General features: G+C 31.9%; 2 protein-coding genes across 4 annotated transcripts; one reads left to right on the top strand and one right to left on the bottom strand.

The window, feature by feature from the left end:
- Positions 1 to 2,267: 2,267 nt before the first annotated feature.
- Positions 2,268 to 5,039, bottom strand: LOC134282383 (uncharacterized). Its single transcript, XM_062764781.1, has 4 exons — positions 4,348 to 5,039; positions 3,106 to 3,323; positions 2,855 to 2,950; positions 2,268 to 2,748 (listed from the first exon to the last, which is right to left on the bottom strand). Exons 1-4 carry the CDS (start codon positions 4,835 to 4,837, stop codon positions 2,314 to 2,316), a joined length of 1,239 nt encoding a protein of 412 aa, XP_062620765.1. The 5' UTR covers positions 4,838 to 5,039; the 3' UTR covers positions 2,268 to 2,313.
- Positions 5,040 to 9,408: 4,369 nt separating this feature from the next.
- On the top strand, positions 9,409 to 15,953 carry LOC134282413 (heat shock 70 kDa protein 12A-like). Of its 3 annotated transcripts, XM_062764808.1 has the most exons (9): positions 9,409 to 9,796; positions 10,691 to 10,735; positions 11,191 to 11,238; positions 11,841 to 11,909; positions 12,355 to 12,399; positions 12,503 to 12,793; positions 13,017 to 13,244; positions 13,379 to 13,547; positions 13,813 to 15,953. In XM_062764808.1, the coding sequence occupies exons 1-9, from the start codon at positions 9,761 to 9,763 to the stop codon at positions 14,868 to 14,870; spliced, it is 1,989 nt and encodes a 662-aa protein (XP_062620792.1). In that variant the 5' UTR covers positions 9,409 to 9,760; the 3' UTR covers positions 14,871 to 15,953. The 3 variants fall into 3 exon arrangements, with proteins under 3 accessions (XP_062620792.1, XP_062620793.1, XP_062620794.1); XM_062764809.1 differs by lacking the exon at positions 11,191 to 11,238 and having other exon boundaries at positions 9,412 to 9,796; positions 13,813 to 15,950; XM_062764810.1 differs by lacking the exon at positions 11,841 to 11,909 and having other exon boundaries at positions 9,412 to 9,796; positions 13,813 to 15,950.
- Positions 15,954 to 16,283: the final 330 nt, after the last annotated feature.

Genomic DNA, 16,283 nt, shown 5'->3' with positions numbered 1-16,283 from the left:
CATTAAATGTGTCGACCTAACATCTTCCGTTGTGTACTACAGCTTCACATAGTGATTTTAAAAGTTTTTCTCAATCTCGCAGATTTAGTTGAAACTATATATATTTTTATTGCTCGATGGTTGTTTGTTTTTCTATTCTTGGTTTTTTTTTTATCGAATATTTTTTTAATAACAAAAATGCGAAATGTCCTCTTTAAAACTAAAGAAACAATTTCAAAGAATATTGGTACAAATAAATTATATATTTCCGGAAGGAGTTGTGTGAATGTCATGATCAAAATCATCAGGTGCCTAATTAAAATTCTCAAACCTCTTAAATTAATACAATAAAAATTATTCTTTAGTCCTGGGGTTTAATAAAACGGCACGGGTGTCTATCTGTGATAAAAATGACACAAATGAGTCTTTCAAACTTTATTTTCTTCTATCCTAAAAATTCCCCCAGATGTAGGCAAAATACATATTGTTTTTAGTTACATGTAAAAGCTACTTCGTGTTAAAAAAGTGTCTGTAAAAATCTTGTGTACTTTTAACTTATTTTAAGATGAAAGAGTACACAAATTATTTTACTAAAATCATGAGGAAGGAGAACAAAGTGTATGAAGGCTTGGTATTTTTGAAAGGCAGAAATGATTTCAGTTTGTTCCCTTGTAGTCCAGGACTTAACTCTATAGAGTATAACGATAAGGGACAAGATAGATAGATCTAGAGTGAGAGAACTTCTTTAGCTACATAATCTAGCGTCACTATTAAAAGAGAGATCTAGTCAACTGATTGAATAACCTTCGACAAAGATTGCTTTAATGACACATGAAGTATATTAGAAATTCAAAAGGCATTTCTTTTATTTATTTCACGGCGATTAACTAATTCTCTTGTTTCGATTTACTCACGTAGTCCTCTTTTCGTGCTTTAAGCACATAAGGACTGTACCAAGGACATCCATCTTTGTTTGCTGTCATTTACTGTACCATGCCTCAAGTCCATCCCTGATATTTCATCCCTTTTTCCTCTGACCGTCGCTATGTCTCCTTTGGTCGACCTCTAATTCACTTTCCTGGTGGAGTCCATCATAAGGCCACCTTTGGTTTATCTGATGATTTCATTCATTCATTCCAATGGCAGCTGCGTGCGTCTTTCAAACAGCTCCTAATTGCTGATCTTGTTTGGCCAGAATATCTTGAGTATTCTACGGAGACATTTTGTTTGGGGGGTATCTGTTGTTTGTCACCTTCCAAGACTCAGATCCATAAAGGAGGACTTCAGTGACATTTGTTTTGAATATTCCGATTTATCCTCATATAAAGTAAAATAATCGATCAAAATCATAACAACCGAGATTACTAGGGTTAATCTACAAAGAGAAAATGGGGTTGTTTTTATAAAATACTGGATTCCATCGAATGTTATTTTCTGCTACATATTACCTTTATATTCGCCAATAGACTCGCTTCCGTTTTTATAATCACAACAATTGTTCCTTCAGATCTTTAAATAAGGAGATACTGTGATATAGAATCACATGGTTCCAACTGTGAAGGCCAAAATGGAAATCCATGACTTCACCACAACACTCTGGATGTTGGTAATGCAAACAGTTCATGTCTTTCTTGTTTGAATGCTTTGATTTCTGATAAGTTGTTGGTCTGAAATTTGTTTATACATGTTTATATATATTAAAAGTTACAAAAAGTGTCTATCACACCCCTCTCAACCCCCTTTTCACCTTTATTGAGTTCATAATGTACTCTTTTAGAGCTATTTCTCATCCATTATATTGAGTAAGCATTGCCTGTGATTGTGAATGTTGAGAGCATGTTTTCTATCCAGGGAGGAAACATTTGTGATGCAAAACAAATTCAGATATGAGGAGCAGGAGCATGGCACCTGATCCCACCTATGATGTTTTGGAGGTCCGTGATTGCTCTGCTCCTATTTCTTATAGTTTTATGAACTTTTGCTCCTGAATACTGTTCGTTATCTCTATATGTTTCATTCTTCCTAATAATACAGATGTCATTCTCAAGTGATATTCTGGATTTTGAGCAAAGGATTCCCAATTTCTTAATTTAATAACTTACCTGTAGCCGTCCTTGAATACTGTCCTTTATTTTAAACAATGAACAAATGTTTTACTTATTTGACAGTTACAGGTATTCAATGGACTGTCTTGGGCCTTTCAAGAAATATAAAGTATTTAAAGAACAAAAAGAACAAAATATGATATCATTCAAATGTTTTAAAGATAACACAAAGAACTCATTGCAAAAAATTATTATCAGTTTATTTTTCATTAAAAAAAATTCAGTTTAATTATGACTGAGCATTATTAATTGTTAATTCAGGGTCAGTATACAAATCACGGCATTCTTTGTTTACATCCTTTGCCTCTCTGTTGCTGAAATAGTTATACAGCATAACACCTGGTACCATCAAAAGCAGACCAATGAGTGTGAATGCAGTCGTTTCGTTAAACACCGGGTGCCATCGGAAAACATTGTCTTGCACATTAAATTCAAAAAATGTCCAGAATATGGAGGCTATGGGACCAACTAGTGACTGCACCACGGCGGCGAATACAGCCCCTTCAGTGTATTCGATGAGGAGAAATTGAAAGAGATTTGCAAACGTGTATCCTCCAAAGAAAATCCACGACTTTCCAATGAGACCTCTACAGTCCGAACTAGTGCTGAACAAGCATGTCGTCCCTCTCTTGTATCTGGTAGAGAATTCAGAAAAAGAACTAGCCTGGAAGAGAGAAAAGGATATACTTAGCAAACCATCAAAATTAAATTATCGTTAAAATAAATAAAAGATGGAATTTTTGATATTTTATGTGTTTATTGAAACCCACCATTCCAAATCCTGGGATAAAGTCAGTCCAAAATAAGCACACCATACAAATGATCTGAGTAAATTGTGACCACATAATGAAGTTAAATGATTTTGCCTGAAATTAAATTGAAAAGAAAAGTTATAAAATAAAGCTTACATTATCTTTAACAATAAGACTGCCAATGTCAACCGTTTCACAGTATACATACTTTACATCCACTTTTTTTTAGTTTAGAAAAGTGATCAAATTTAATAAAGAAAGTAAAATACCTCACTGTTTTTTAATTCCTTTTCACATATAACATTCATAAGTCCAATTGGTAGAAATCCCAACGCAAAACAAAGTGGCCATAAAATTCTAGCAGAAGTTGATTCATCGGCAGTGTTCGAATCGTCTGCAGAGTTGATGCCGAATATTTGGGGTTCAGCAGTTATAAAAAGTCCCGCCATCACCAGGCACGTGCAAAGTGCACGCACAACACTTATTCCTATCAAATAGTAAGAAAGAATTGTTTGAAATATGCCATTTACAAACCAAATACAGTAAATTACATATACAACATATACACACTTTTGAATGCAAATGAGGGAAATCAGAAATTAACTTGCTTTTAAGGTAAAATCTTAACACATTGCTACATAAGTATATCTACAGAATAAATGATTCAATCCAATAAAAAAAAAGATGTTTACTTCTGATGATTAAAAATTTTCGAAGCTGTCAGGACATACATATAAATGTGCATCATTATAAAAAAAATCATGAAAATGCTTGTATCCCATGCATTCTATAATTTTGCTGATCAAATGCTGCAACCTCCCTTGGTGATTTATGGATAGTAAATATTTAAAATTCAGTTCCGAGTAATTCACATGTAATTATATATGCTTTTAACAAAATAAATAAAATAAATTGCTTAGGCTATACAGCTAAGGATTTTTAATTTCAATGATTAACTTTAAAAAAAAATTAATTGTCGAAACTGTTTCAGACCTATTAATTTCTTTTATATGGCAGGTATGTGTATTATCAACAAATGTCAATTATTTTAATGTATAAGTTAAACATGAATCAAGTTGTAAAATAACATAATAATCAAAGAAGTTATAAATGCTTTTAACCTAATTGACTCGTACAACTAATATATACATAAATACAAGAACTTAAATGTCGTATTACCGTGACGATGTTTGAAATAAATATAAATTAAAGAATTAATTATATTTTTTATTTCCTTATGTATGATATGATAAGGAAAAGATCATAAATATAACACGTTGCAAAAACTGTAGATTATATGATTATATAAATAAATATATTGAGTATTTGTATTCTAAATAAGTTTAATGTACATATACCACATAATCATTATATAATTAACAGCATATAAAACGACCTTTGTTCTATGAAACAAGAGCATTTAGATTAAAAGTAATTAGATAGTTTGGATGAAAAATATGCACAATTACATTTAAACTTGATTATATACATATAAGCTATAAGCAATATACCTTTCCGGAGAAAAATAAGCCGGCATATTATTGTAAAAGGAATAGTTGTTGTTGACAAAATCCCTTGTAAGTATCCCGGTGTCCTATTTGGAGGACTAGCAAACACAACTAGTATCCCGTTAAGTGCAGTAAAAAGTCCCAGAGCAAAAATTATCTTTAAACTGGATGTCAATCTAAAAGTAGTGGATTTATCTATGAAGACTTTGGCAAAAACATTAGTCAATACAAAAAGAACTCCAATAACGAAACATGTATTCAGTAGCAGAACAAAAGCATCTCCACCAATTTCATCCATAGTACCAGCAAACACTGGCAGGCTCACATTCATTGCAACGTTTGAGAATACATTTAAAATCGCCAAAATAACATTTCTTGTGACCCCCTGGAACCGAAAGTTTCCTGTTTTTCCAGACGTCCATGCTTCTTTTACACGTTTGTCCCACATTTGACTTTCTTTTAAAAGAGGAGATGTTTCTTCGTTCTTCTTCATTTGCTTTGGTGAAGGTATGCGCTATCCTGTCAATTTGTTATACCTACGATTAAAACCTTTTACATGTGATTTATTTATCAGTTCAATTAGGGCATTTAAGTAAGGAAGATATGATATTTTAGGTCATTTTAATCTGAGCATCACATGAATCTACAATCCGTTATCATGTGATATTGTTTACCTCATTACTCAATATTAAATGAACGTATGTTTAAAGAAATCAATCAACACATGAAATCATGCATGATTTATGTACCTTGATGATATTGTCAGTAATTTTTTGCTTTTTATGAAGATTTGTTTATTGATAAATTAAGTAAAATATTTTAATTCCTACATACAAGGAATTGCCACATCATTATGTACTAGAAGTAGGTAAAAAAAAAAGAAAAATCCAATTTCATAAGAAAAGATTCCGAGTGCATTAGCGTAAAACGTGCTTCAGAGACCGTGCCCCCTGTCTCTTGTTGCTACCTGTCGATATATGCGTATTTTTTGTGATTAATATATACTCACCATCAATAGAAACGCAACACCCTAATTTTAGGTTGAAAATTATAGTACGGGTTATAACTATGTACCAAAAAAAGTTAGGACATCTTTTACTTTCCCAAATCAATTATTTAACGTTGAATGAATTTCTTCCCACTACCGGAAGTTGCTTTTTAGCAATCTTAACAGAAATCAAAATTTTGCATTTTTAATAAAATTTTTGGATTTTCAAGGTTTTTTAGCTGTTAATCATAAGTCTTGTATAAAATCAAGGGGAAAATCTTTCTTTCTTTACTGGATGTGATGCCTTTATTTCCTCAAAATGATTGATTTTCATTGCTAATGCTGGAAATTCTAAAAATAAAGAAAAAAAGAGCTGCAGATACAAATGTACACTATATAACGACTCATCAGGCTTATGTGTTTCAATAGCATAAATGACAGTTTCTTGACCGGAAGTCCAAAAGTTGCTACGCTACGCCAAGTTAGAGAAAATTCGACTGCAGTATCTGAGACTGCGCCATCAGTCATTTTGAGGTAACATAGGCATCAAATTCGGTAAAGAAAGAAGGATTTTTTCCCGGCATTTTAGTATAGTACTTATGATTAACAGCTTCAGAACCTTGAAAACCCAAAATATTGTTAAAATTTTATTAAAAATGCAAAATTTTGAATTCTGTTAAGAGGGTAAAAAGCAACTTCCGGTAATGGAAAGAAATTCATTCAACCGTTAAATAACTGATTTGGCAAAGTAAAAGATGTCCTATCTTTTTTGGTACATAGTTATAACCTGTATATTAGGTTCACCCTAAAATTAGGGTGTTGCGTTTCTATTGACGGTTAGTATATTCTGATTAATCTCATTTAAATGCATAAATTGAGATATTTTAACCCCCCCCCCCCCGAGTTTAATGACATTTTCACATATATATACAATATTATCATATCTAAGGTTATAATGAAAATTACATTTCACTATTGATGTTATGTTAATTCATATGAAGTATCTCAACTAAATATTCATAAGGTAATTGTTTATCAAATTTACGTTCATGCACATCAATGATAAAATCTTGGGCGATATCTATTTGTAAACAGACCGAAAATGTTTTCATATAAGCATTTTGTTTTATAACGCACAAGTTTAACCATGTAGGAGAGCCATCTACCATTTATTACCTCTACTGGCTGCAAAATGTCACCGCCAACAGCGGATATTTATGTACATTATTTAATGGCTAAAAGGACTTAGTGTATGCATTTATTATAAAATATTTTTCATACTGAATATATTGTACATCTAAGATTTAATTTTGTGATTGGATTATATGTTGATTGTTTGTATGTTTAACTTAACGTCCCTCTCGAGAATTTTTCACTCTTATGGAGACGCCACCACTTGCCGGCGGAGAGCCTATACTCGGCACTCAGGGCCATTAAGCAGTGAGGGATCTTTTTCGTGCCAGCACCTACTTCGACACGAGACCTCGGCTGATACGGTCTCATCCAAAGGACTGGTCTCCAGGTCCCACAGAGAAGAGTTGAGTAGTAATGCATATTAAATTTATATATTCCGTGGTGGTCTTGAATTAATAGGTCTTTCGATACCTCAAACACAACGAAAATAAACCACCACGAAAATTAGTAATTTCACATATAGTCGTCTTTAGAAACCAGATTATTTTACAGTCTGTTTGATATGAATGGATTCTTATTTTGCTCTTATATTATAGCATTAGTTGTGTCAATTCTTGTTTGAAAAAGTATTTGAATGAAAAACTAGGATGTACATCATTAAAGTTTTAAAAATTTATTTAATTCTTCAAATCTAAGCCGAAACAGTTTGACGTAGTATATTTTGAATATTCCCACAACCAGAATGAATTTGAATTAACCATAACTATACTGGATTCCAAAACTTCGCAGAAATCCTTACAAAGATACATAGTGGGTTACAGTTAAGTGTTTTACCAAGCCTCCGTGTTTACCCTTTACTGAAATTTTAACATTAGTGAAGGAGAAACTTCTGATGTACAGTGCAACAATATATTTGAGAATTAGTATGAATCAGGTGTTGATACTTAAAAATTCCAAGGAACTTTTGGAAAATTTTAAATCACAAAATATTACCTAAATCAAAACCACTTTATTTAAGGAATGAATTAAATAGCAACCCAAATTATACTGTATAACCTGGGTGGGGCAGTTTACGCTTTATAAACCGCGAAGCGGTTTATAAAAAAGCGTAAACTGCTCCAACCCAGGTTATAGCAGTATAATCTGGGTTGCTATTTAATTCATTCCTTATAATTTAATTTTCAATCATTAAGAATATAAAACAAGACAATTTCCCTCCTTGAAACGCCTTCAGATTGTTCATATTTTAAACGTAACGTCAAGGGGATTGATACGGTTTTGACGTCATTGTGACGTAGGCAAACCAAATTATACAATTTAGATTAATTTTTTATCCAATCAAATGACACGTTACAACTAAAATTCAATTATATACACTTAACAAAACGTCTGAGTGTTCACTCTAATAAATGTATTTATTTAAAAACTACATGATAGAAAAGTGTGATATTTTCAAATTATTATAACCAATAAGTCTTCTTTAAAACAATGGTTGAAAGAAAACCAATTATCACCGATGAAAACCAATATTCCGTGAGGAAACTTAAAAACAATAAATCAGCTTTGTGGCTCGTGCTTTATGTAATCAGCATTTTTGGTGACCGTTAGCAATTTTAAAAACTGGTTTAACTAAAAAAAAAAATGGCAAAATGACCTTTGAGGAAGGATGGAGAGTTCATTTATTGTGTACTTTTAACATTGTTGTTTATTACTTATTACTTATATTTACATTTGAAATAAATAAATTCCGAGTAAAACTGCATTTATTACACGAACGGGCCGCCGTATTGCTATGTTGTGACGGGCATGAAATGACCTAGAAGATTTTTGGTGGTGAAAGTTCGCCTCGCTCCAAGATTTGAATGTTTAAATTCAAGTTCAGCTGTCCAGTTCAGGAATTATCTGTTTATAATGTATGAACAATGATCCCTGCTGAGAATAATCTTATTATTTCATGAGTTCTTAAAATAATTGAAGTCAAAAGCGGTAGTGTTTTAAAAGCCGGCACAGGAATTTTGGATTAAAAAAGTAAGTGCGGCGTTAGGCTAATATTAGTATTCAAAACATTTTTCACATCAAAAGACGATCTATTGTATCTGTTGATATAAAAATATGAAATATCCATATTAATATTAAATAATTTTAAGTATCCTTTTCATCGGTATTAACTTAGAAATATCCCGAAACTTGTTGCACCGTGGCAGAAATATGTAGGCAAAATATCATCTGGCTGTGAATCGGTCGCGCTATGATTTCTGTCCCCCAAATAAGTTCAAACAGAATTAAACATATTTTCTCTTCAATAGGTACATTTAAGAAAAATATTTGCAAATGTAAATATTAAAAATGAAATTCGTAAATTTAGATACCTTGTCATTGCTCATTTGCAAAATTATTCATTTAAAACATTCACATTGTACACACAAGTACTCTGAATTTGATGTCCAAAATTAAAGATGCTTGAGTTTCTGATTGACAATGTCTATGTTACTTTTGGAGACAAGAAATGCACTTCAGTTTTTGTTTGGTCCTCATTTCGTATCATGTTTGCTTAGTCGGTCTGTATTTAACAAATTTCATATAATATCACGTACAATTAGTCTGATTATTATTCACCAAGCACTCATTATAAATGTATCGTATATGGAAAATAATGCTCCGTATAGGCCCCTATATACATTCTTTTTTGAAAAGGCGTTGTCAAAGCGTTTATCAAATTACGTTGATATATACAAAAATAGAATCAAGTCATGTACATAAATTTCTACAGTACATGCTTTTTCAAGGTAAACTTGCTGGTACTTAAATTATGTAATATGATTTCTAAGGCTTTCTTAAACACTTCCTGGTTATGAAAATCCCACATTACTCGAAGCTTGAAGTTATTTCAGAATAACTTGTGGATGTTTCTTTTTAGTATTTTCTAAAAGTTTTAATCAAAGAGTAATAAAAAATAAGCATCCAAAGGAAAAGACAGCATAATTTGTGTAGTTTTAGAAAAATGAAATATTTGCAACTGAACAAAAACGCGATTTAGCGATAAAAGGTTATCTAGTGAGTCACGAAATTCACCCGTGTTTGCACAGGTAGTATAGGTGATTGTTACGATGTTCACGCCATTTAGAGATAACCGAAGTGGAATATTGCAAATAACAGTCATAAATGATTGATTGCCACTGGATATAGATGCCTTTAAAAGATGAGTTTATCATTCTATCTAAAGTGAATTAGAAATTTTAAAAACTTCCTGAATATTGAAATGTGATTGTGGAAACAGAATTCATCAACGTTGAGATGGGAAACTGTTGGTCCAGAAACAGACAACAGTCGGTATGTAAATATTTAACATTCTTTATGTGCCAACTCTGTCTAGAAAACTTTTTTATTTACGGTCTTTTACTATCACCTGAAGAATATGAGGAAAATGTATTTACACGGAAATAAATTACAAAGACGTGTTTGTGAAACACTGATGTCCCCATATAGCAGCTTATAACAAGGTTAAGGTTTCTCAACGAAAGTCAAAAGGTAAAAACGTACTCGAAAGTGGGTTTTGGCACAAGATATACACAATTGAAATAAGTGTTATAGCCAAAGGTTATAGTTGTTCAAATAAGGTCAAACTCCAAGGTCAACGTTAAAGGGTAAAAATTATTGGCATGCAAGGAAAAGTCTTATCCAAAGGAATGCTTATGTGTAAAATGAAACTCCCAGCTTTATCCTTTCAAAATTTAAGACCGTGGTTAATAGGTCAAACTCCAAGATTTGGGTCAAAGGTTAACAAAACATACACCAAAGGACAAGATGTATCCCAAGAAAAACAATTGTGAAGGATGAAAGCCCTAGCTCCAACTGTTCAATAGTTACTTTAAACATATTTTATTGAATAATACAATAAAGATTGGGCAACAGGCAAGGGTTATGTACACCCTCTCCTTGCAATGTATACTAGGTCAAGATACAGCTATTAAATAATAATACATAACAATGAATATTCATGGCAAACATAACGTTAAAGTTTTGTTCAACTACAAAATTCAAGACCAAGAGGTCAATGAACTACTGTTTGTTTAAGGCAGTCCCAAGTTTTTCCTCAAGAAGTGCACAATTTGAAACGTAAAAGCCATAGCACCATTTATAGTAATGTAACTATGACTATAAAATGGAATTAAATGAGATTTACATTTTTTATGATACGTCATGAGAAACCTTTCTTTTTTCTAGGGTTCAACTGCAAATCAACATAGAAACAACTATGATAATATTAATGTGAGTACATGTATATTTAGAAAACTAATACAATTATAACTCAAATAACAAATTCCACCCAAGCATTACTGATTGAATATCTATCTTAAAATTAGGATATGTCAAGTAATTATCAAATAATGCTTAATTGTACTGAAAATCATATAAAACATATTTTCTAAAAAAGTTATACTCCTACAAAGATAATTATATAGTCATGTAAGTATACGGCCATCAAATGGAAACTGTGTTAAAATCAAAGCAGTTCGGCAAATGACACTCGACTACTATATTCCTACAGATGAAGCAAACTGCAAACCAAGCATCTCTCACATTTTTATGGTTTGTATGATGAAAAAAAACAACTAGTACCAAATTATTTTCTGTCAGTTTGTATGAATCTTGAATATTTTTTTAAAGAAAAGGTAATGCAAACATACATTTACATTTATTTTTTTTTTGTTTTTCGCTCCAAGAGTCACACTTCTAGAGGCAACGTTCATGTTTATGATAAAATCAAGAGTGTAAGTTTTAAGTAGATAAAATTGAATGCATAGTAAAAAAGGAAATGTTTATAATCAGTCATATTTCTGCATGTTATAAATCTACGTGTGGCTTTCTCCTATTCTCTCTTTCCCTTATTTAATTCATCATTTATGATAATTTATTTTAAATTATAAATACAGTTGTACGTTCATTCTTCATTTTTCAGCATGAAGCTACTCGTTCTTAATTTTTGAACAGAAATTTAAAAATCGTATGAATTGCATGTCATATAATGATGTATATGTATTTCATTTACACAGTAAAATTAGCCTAAGAACATCTTTGAGTACTTTGTTATAAACTTAGTGCAAGTATCTTAATATCTTAACTGTCACAATGCATGTAAGTTTCCGTCAAACATCAAATTATTGTTACATGGATACATGTAAATGAAATGCAGTTTTTAACTATCACTATACATGTATATATGTGCATCTTTGTTTGAGGCTACGACGTTGTCTTGCTTATATCTGATTACTAAGATTAGAACTTTTCTCTCTTTATGCAAAAAACTGCTTGTTTTCAAAGAATGAATTTGTGTACTTAAAGACATGCTTAAAAACATGCATTCTACTTTCAGCAAAATCAGAATGATTCCTCGAATGAATATATTGATCTTCAGACATCAGCTGGCACAAAAAGCTCTACGGTAACTGTCATGGGTACTGGCATGTAGTACATGTAATATACCCCTTACATATCTCTTCTACACGAGTTATAACTGAACGCATAGGACACGCTTGTTGATTGCTTATAACTTTTAGCATGATGAATATTTTATGGGGGAAAATGTACAGCTTAGAAAAGAGAATATTAAGTTTCTTCTCAAAACAGTTTCCAATATCAAACTTCAAAATAAACAGATATAGAAAGAAGCATGTCACACTGCGTTTATGTACCATATCAAATGTCAACAAGGATTGTCTTTCACGTGTGAATACATTTTACATAACTTGCAGTAAACATATCAAAATTACAAAAACAAACATTAACATTGAAGATCCAGCGCTCGTCAAGCTATTATTTCTTCAGGTATTCGATTAATCAATCATTTCATTATTCTGTAAAATATTGTCCATTTATCATATTTGTAGAATTCTGAAGGAATTTATGCCGATATTGTAGAGACAAACGTTAGAGTGAGTAATATTTTTCACAGTTAATATAATTTTTCTAAATATCTATATTTCGTAAAGTTTATCATTAAAGAAGATTAAAATCAAAATGTTTTATAATATTCAGATACCACGACTTGGCAAATATCCAGTTATGGCTGCAATAGATTTTGGGACAGCATACAGCGGCTATGCATTTGCACTGAACAGTTCAGAAACCAAAATACAACTTCCAACGTGGTCTGGCAGTGAAACAATGACAAACAAAGCACCAACTGCAGTCTTATTTGGACCAGATAAGTCTTTTCTAAAGTTTGGATACGAAGCTATTGCGTACATGCAAGATAACCCAAACGAAGAAGATCTCGATAAATTTTACTTCTTCCAAGATTTTAAAATGCTACTTTATCAGACAGAGGTTTGTGGGGTTTTTATCTAATATTTCTTTTCTAAATAAAGCGTCGATTATTAATTTCTTTCTGAAATACTTTATCACGGGGGTGCTTTATTAAATAAATGTATTCCATTTACGAGAAGTCGAAAAATAAACTGTTGATCTGGTGTAATCTAGATATTTCTAAAGGAATATCATATGAATTTGAATATTCCTACTTTTAAAAGCATTTTTAACTTTTTTTTAGGATTTATCATTGGAAACTAATATTCAAGATGTAACGGGTCAGAAAAGTTTACCTGCAATTGTAGTTTTCTCAAGTGTTATTAAATTTTTCTCGGACAATCTAATTTCTAATTTTTCCAATCGCTTTGGTGGTACATCTTATGAGCTGAGCGATATATTTTGGGTAATTACCGTACCTGCCATTTGGAGTCTGAAAGCAAAATACTTCATGAGAGAGGCTGCTGCAAAAGTATGTACTTATAAAGTCACAATTTCATTTAAAGTACGACTAAAAACGATTTCATTTTTTGAAGATTAAAGAGTGATTTTCCTGTTCCTTTCTAATTTATTAACAAAGATGTACAAATAAAAAACATTAAACAGGCTGACATACCATTAAGTCAATTGGCAATTGCACTAGAACCGGAAGCAGCAAGCGTGTTATGTCGTACAATTGAAGTATACGTCTCATCGAATGACGGAATAGGAGGTGTGAGGAAAACTCTCTGTTCAATACCAGAAAAATCTACGTATCTAGTCGTGGATATGGGAGGTAAATCTAAATCAAATGGCATTTGAAATAATAGAAACTCTTACATGAATTTTTGAAATACACAATGTACAAAAGCCAAAGAAAATTTAATGTTTAGTTATGCTTTAAAAGTCAGATAAAGTCATAGTTCTAAGAACTGAAATTAAAAAAAAATGTATTTCCCTCTTGCATAAGCAACAGAAAAAAACATCAATCTTTACCTACCTGCTTTGTAAGATAAGTAAATTTAAGGTAATTGTTGCATGTAAGTGTTTTTGTTGTATAGGTGGTACAGTAGACATAACTCTCCATCAGGTCCTGGAAGGAGGAGGACTCCGTGAACTTCACAAAGCTAGTGGTGGGGACTACGGGGGAAACCAAGTCAATAAAAGATTTATAAAATTCATTGAAGAGTTATTCGGACAAAGTGTCATAGAACTGATCAAGCAGCAGCATCCATCTGACTGGGTTGAAATTCTTACAAATTTTGAGCACAAAAAGAGAACGACAATGAAATCTAACGATCAGGAGAGGGTTGTTATTAGATTCCCTGTATCATTTGTGGAGGAGTACAACAATCTGAAGAATTCAGACTTCCATGAAAGAATGAAATCCCTCGGCTATGGAGACGAAGTAGAAGTTAAAAAGGATAAACTTTACATAAAATGGAAACGTTTTAAGTCTTTCTTTGATATTTCCTTTAGAGGAATTAAAAACTGTGTTGAAAACATAATAGAAAATGGAAGTAATACAGAAACAATTCTATTTGTTGGAGGGTTTGCAGAATCACCTTATCTAATTCAAATGCTCAGAGAACATTTTAGTAAATTTAAAGTTCTTGTGCCAGAAGACCCATCTCTCGTTGTCTTGAGAGGAGCTGTGTTGTTTGGGTTCGATCCTACTGTCATTCGATCAAGAGTGTGTCGATACACTTACGGATTTGCAAATCAGAGACCATTCGTTGATGGGAAAGATAAGATTGAAAAGAAAACAGAGCACGGCGGACGATTTTACTGCGATGATGCTTTTGATAAACATGTTGAGATAGGGGAGATGCTTCAACTCGGAAAATTTCAAGAGCCGAAAGATTACCATCCATTGAAAGATGACCAAGTACTTATAATGCTTGAACTTTATGCATCAACAGAAAAAGATCCAAAGTACGTAGACGACTCATCTTGCCACTTAATTGGTGTAATGGAGATTGAAGTGAAACCACGAAAACATGGAGAGGACGGAACTGTCTCAGTCCGTGTCAATTTTAGCGGTACTGAACTGGAGATAGAAGCACGTGAAAAGAGAACAGGAAATATCACCAGATCAACGTGCAATTTCTTGGGATAATTCTTTTATGAATATCCAATTGGATTTGTTCTTTCTTTGAAGAGGCATCTAAAATACATTTAACTCACAAAAACATGGTTTAAACATTATTTGACAATCATGAATAATATTATTATGGATAAATTATTAGTCTGAGATGAACTCTAAGACAACAAATTTTTATTTTCATGTAGAGTTTGGGATTTTCTTTTATTACCAAACAAGCATTACCATAAGATTAAAACAGTAATAATAATAATATAAAACCATATCATTTTAATATAATCTATGGAACAAATAGGCATGCAATTGTTTATATAAAAAAGAAAATTGCATCTGTTTTTATTGTATCGATTAAGGGTGTCCGGAAGACAAAAGTACTTTTTTAAATCCTCAAGAGAATAATTACTATCAAAATAGCTTTTTATCTTTTTTAAGATGAAAAATTTTACGGGGAAGGGCTTTTTGACATGAAAAGAATACATTTAAATTATTTTAAAAGATTCTAAAAGCCATCATACATCATGTTAAGCTGCAATGTAACTGTTACATTCATCATGACTATTGCTTCAATAATGTTTCCTTTTACTTTATTAGATTCAAATAATAAATCTAGTGAGTAAATCAAACATCAAAGTGTTTTGTGTGGAGCCAGAAAGTTTTTTTTCTTTCAGACTAAGATAGATTTTAGAAGAAAATAATGAACTATAAATTCTATTAAAACCTTCCAAACCATTTTTTTTTCATTTATTACTTGTCTAATATCCCTTTGAAAATCTTGCAATGGTGGGGGGACACCATTAATTACAAATCTATACCTGACGTATGATCATTGAAAAATATTTGTTTCGTTAAAGCAACCACGATGGACCATTCTGCCGCAGTGGGATTCGCAACCAAGACGTAAGGACTTAAATCTGCACTTCTAATAGGGTGCTGAAAACACTGCACTACGCATGTACATATACATGTACTTTCAGTATGTAGAGCAACAGAAGTGACTCCACGCATCTTATACTTTACTGTCTTGTCAATCAGCTGATTCAACTTAATTGACTGCAACACTTGTTTCGAGTGCAATCTTGTACACATGACTTCATTGACAACTCATAATGTCGGCTAGCGAAGTGTTTACTAGTACATAAAATAGAAGATGAAATATAAGTTTTGGCTGAATGGCCACTTAATATTGTGAAAGGAAGTGATTTTTCACAGAAACTGTACATATACACTTCCTTATTTCATACAATTGTCATAACGCATACACAAATAAGTAAAACTAATCTGTCACCATCAGTATAAATAATTAATAAGGTAGCACATTTAGAACAAAGTGTATTTTATCTTAGTTTACGACTTTTTTTGTATGTGAAATAATATGGCTATTCTACAAGAGAAGTGCGATAATATTAATTCACATCGATGGGAAAGGAG

Source organism: Saccostrea cucullata, unplaced genomic scaffold, assembly GCF_032062105.1.
Source record: "Saccostrea cucullata isolate Sc308-1 unplaced genomic scaffold, CSIRO_AGI_Scuc_v1 ctg312, whole genome shotgun sequence".
NCBI lineage: Eukaryota > Metazoa > Mollusca > Bivalvia > Ostreida > Ostreidae > Saccostrea > Saccostrea cuccullata.
This window is presented reverse-complemented; position numbering and strand designations above follow the sequence as displayed.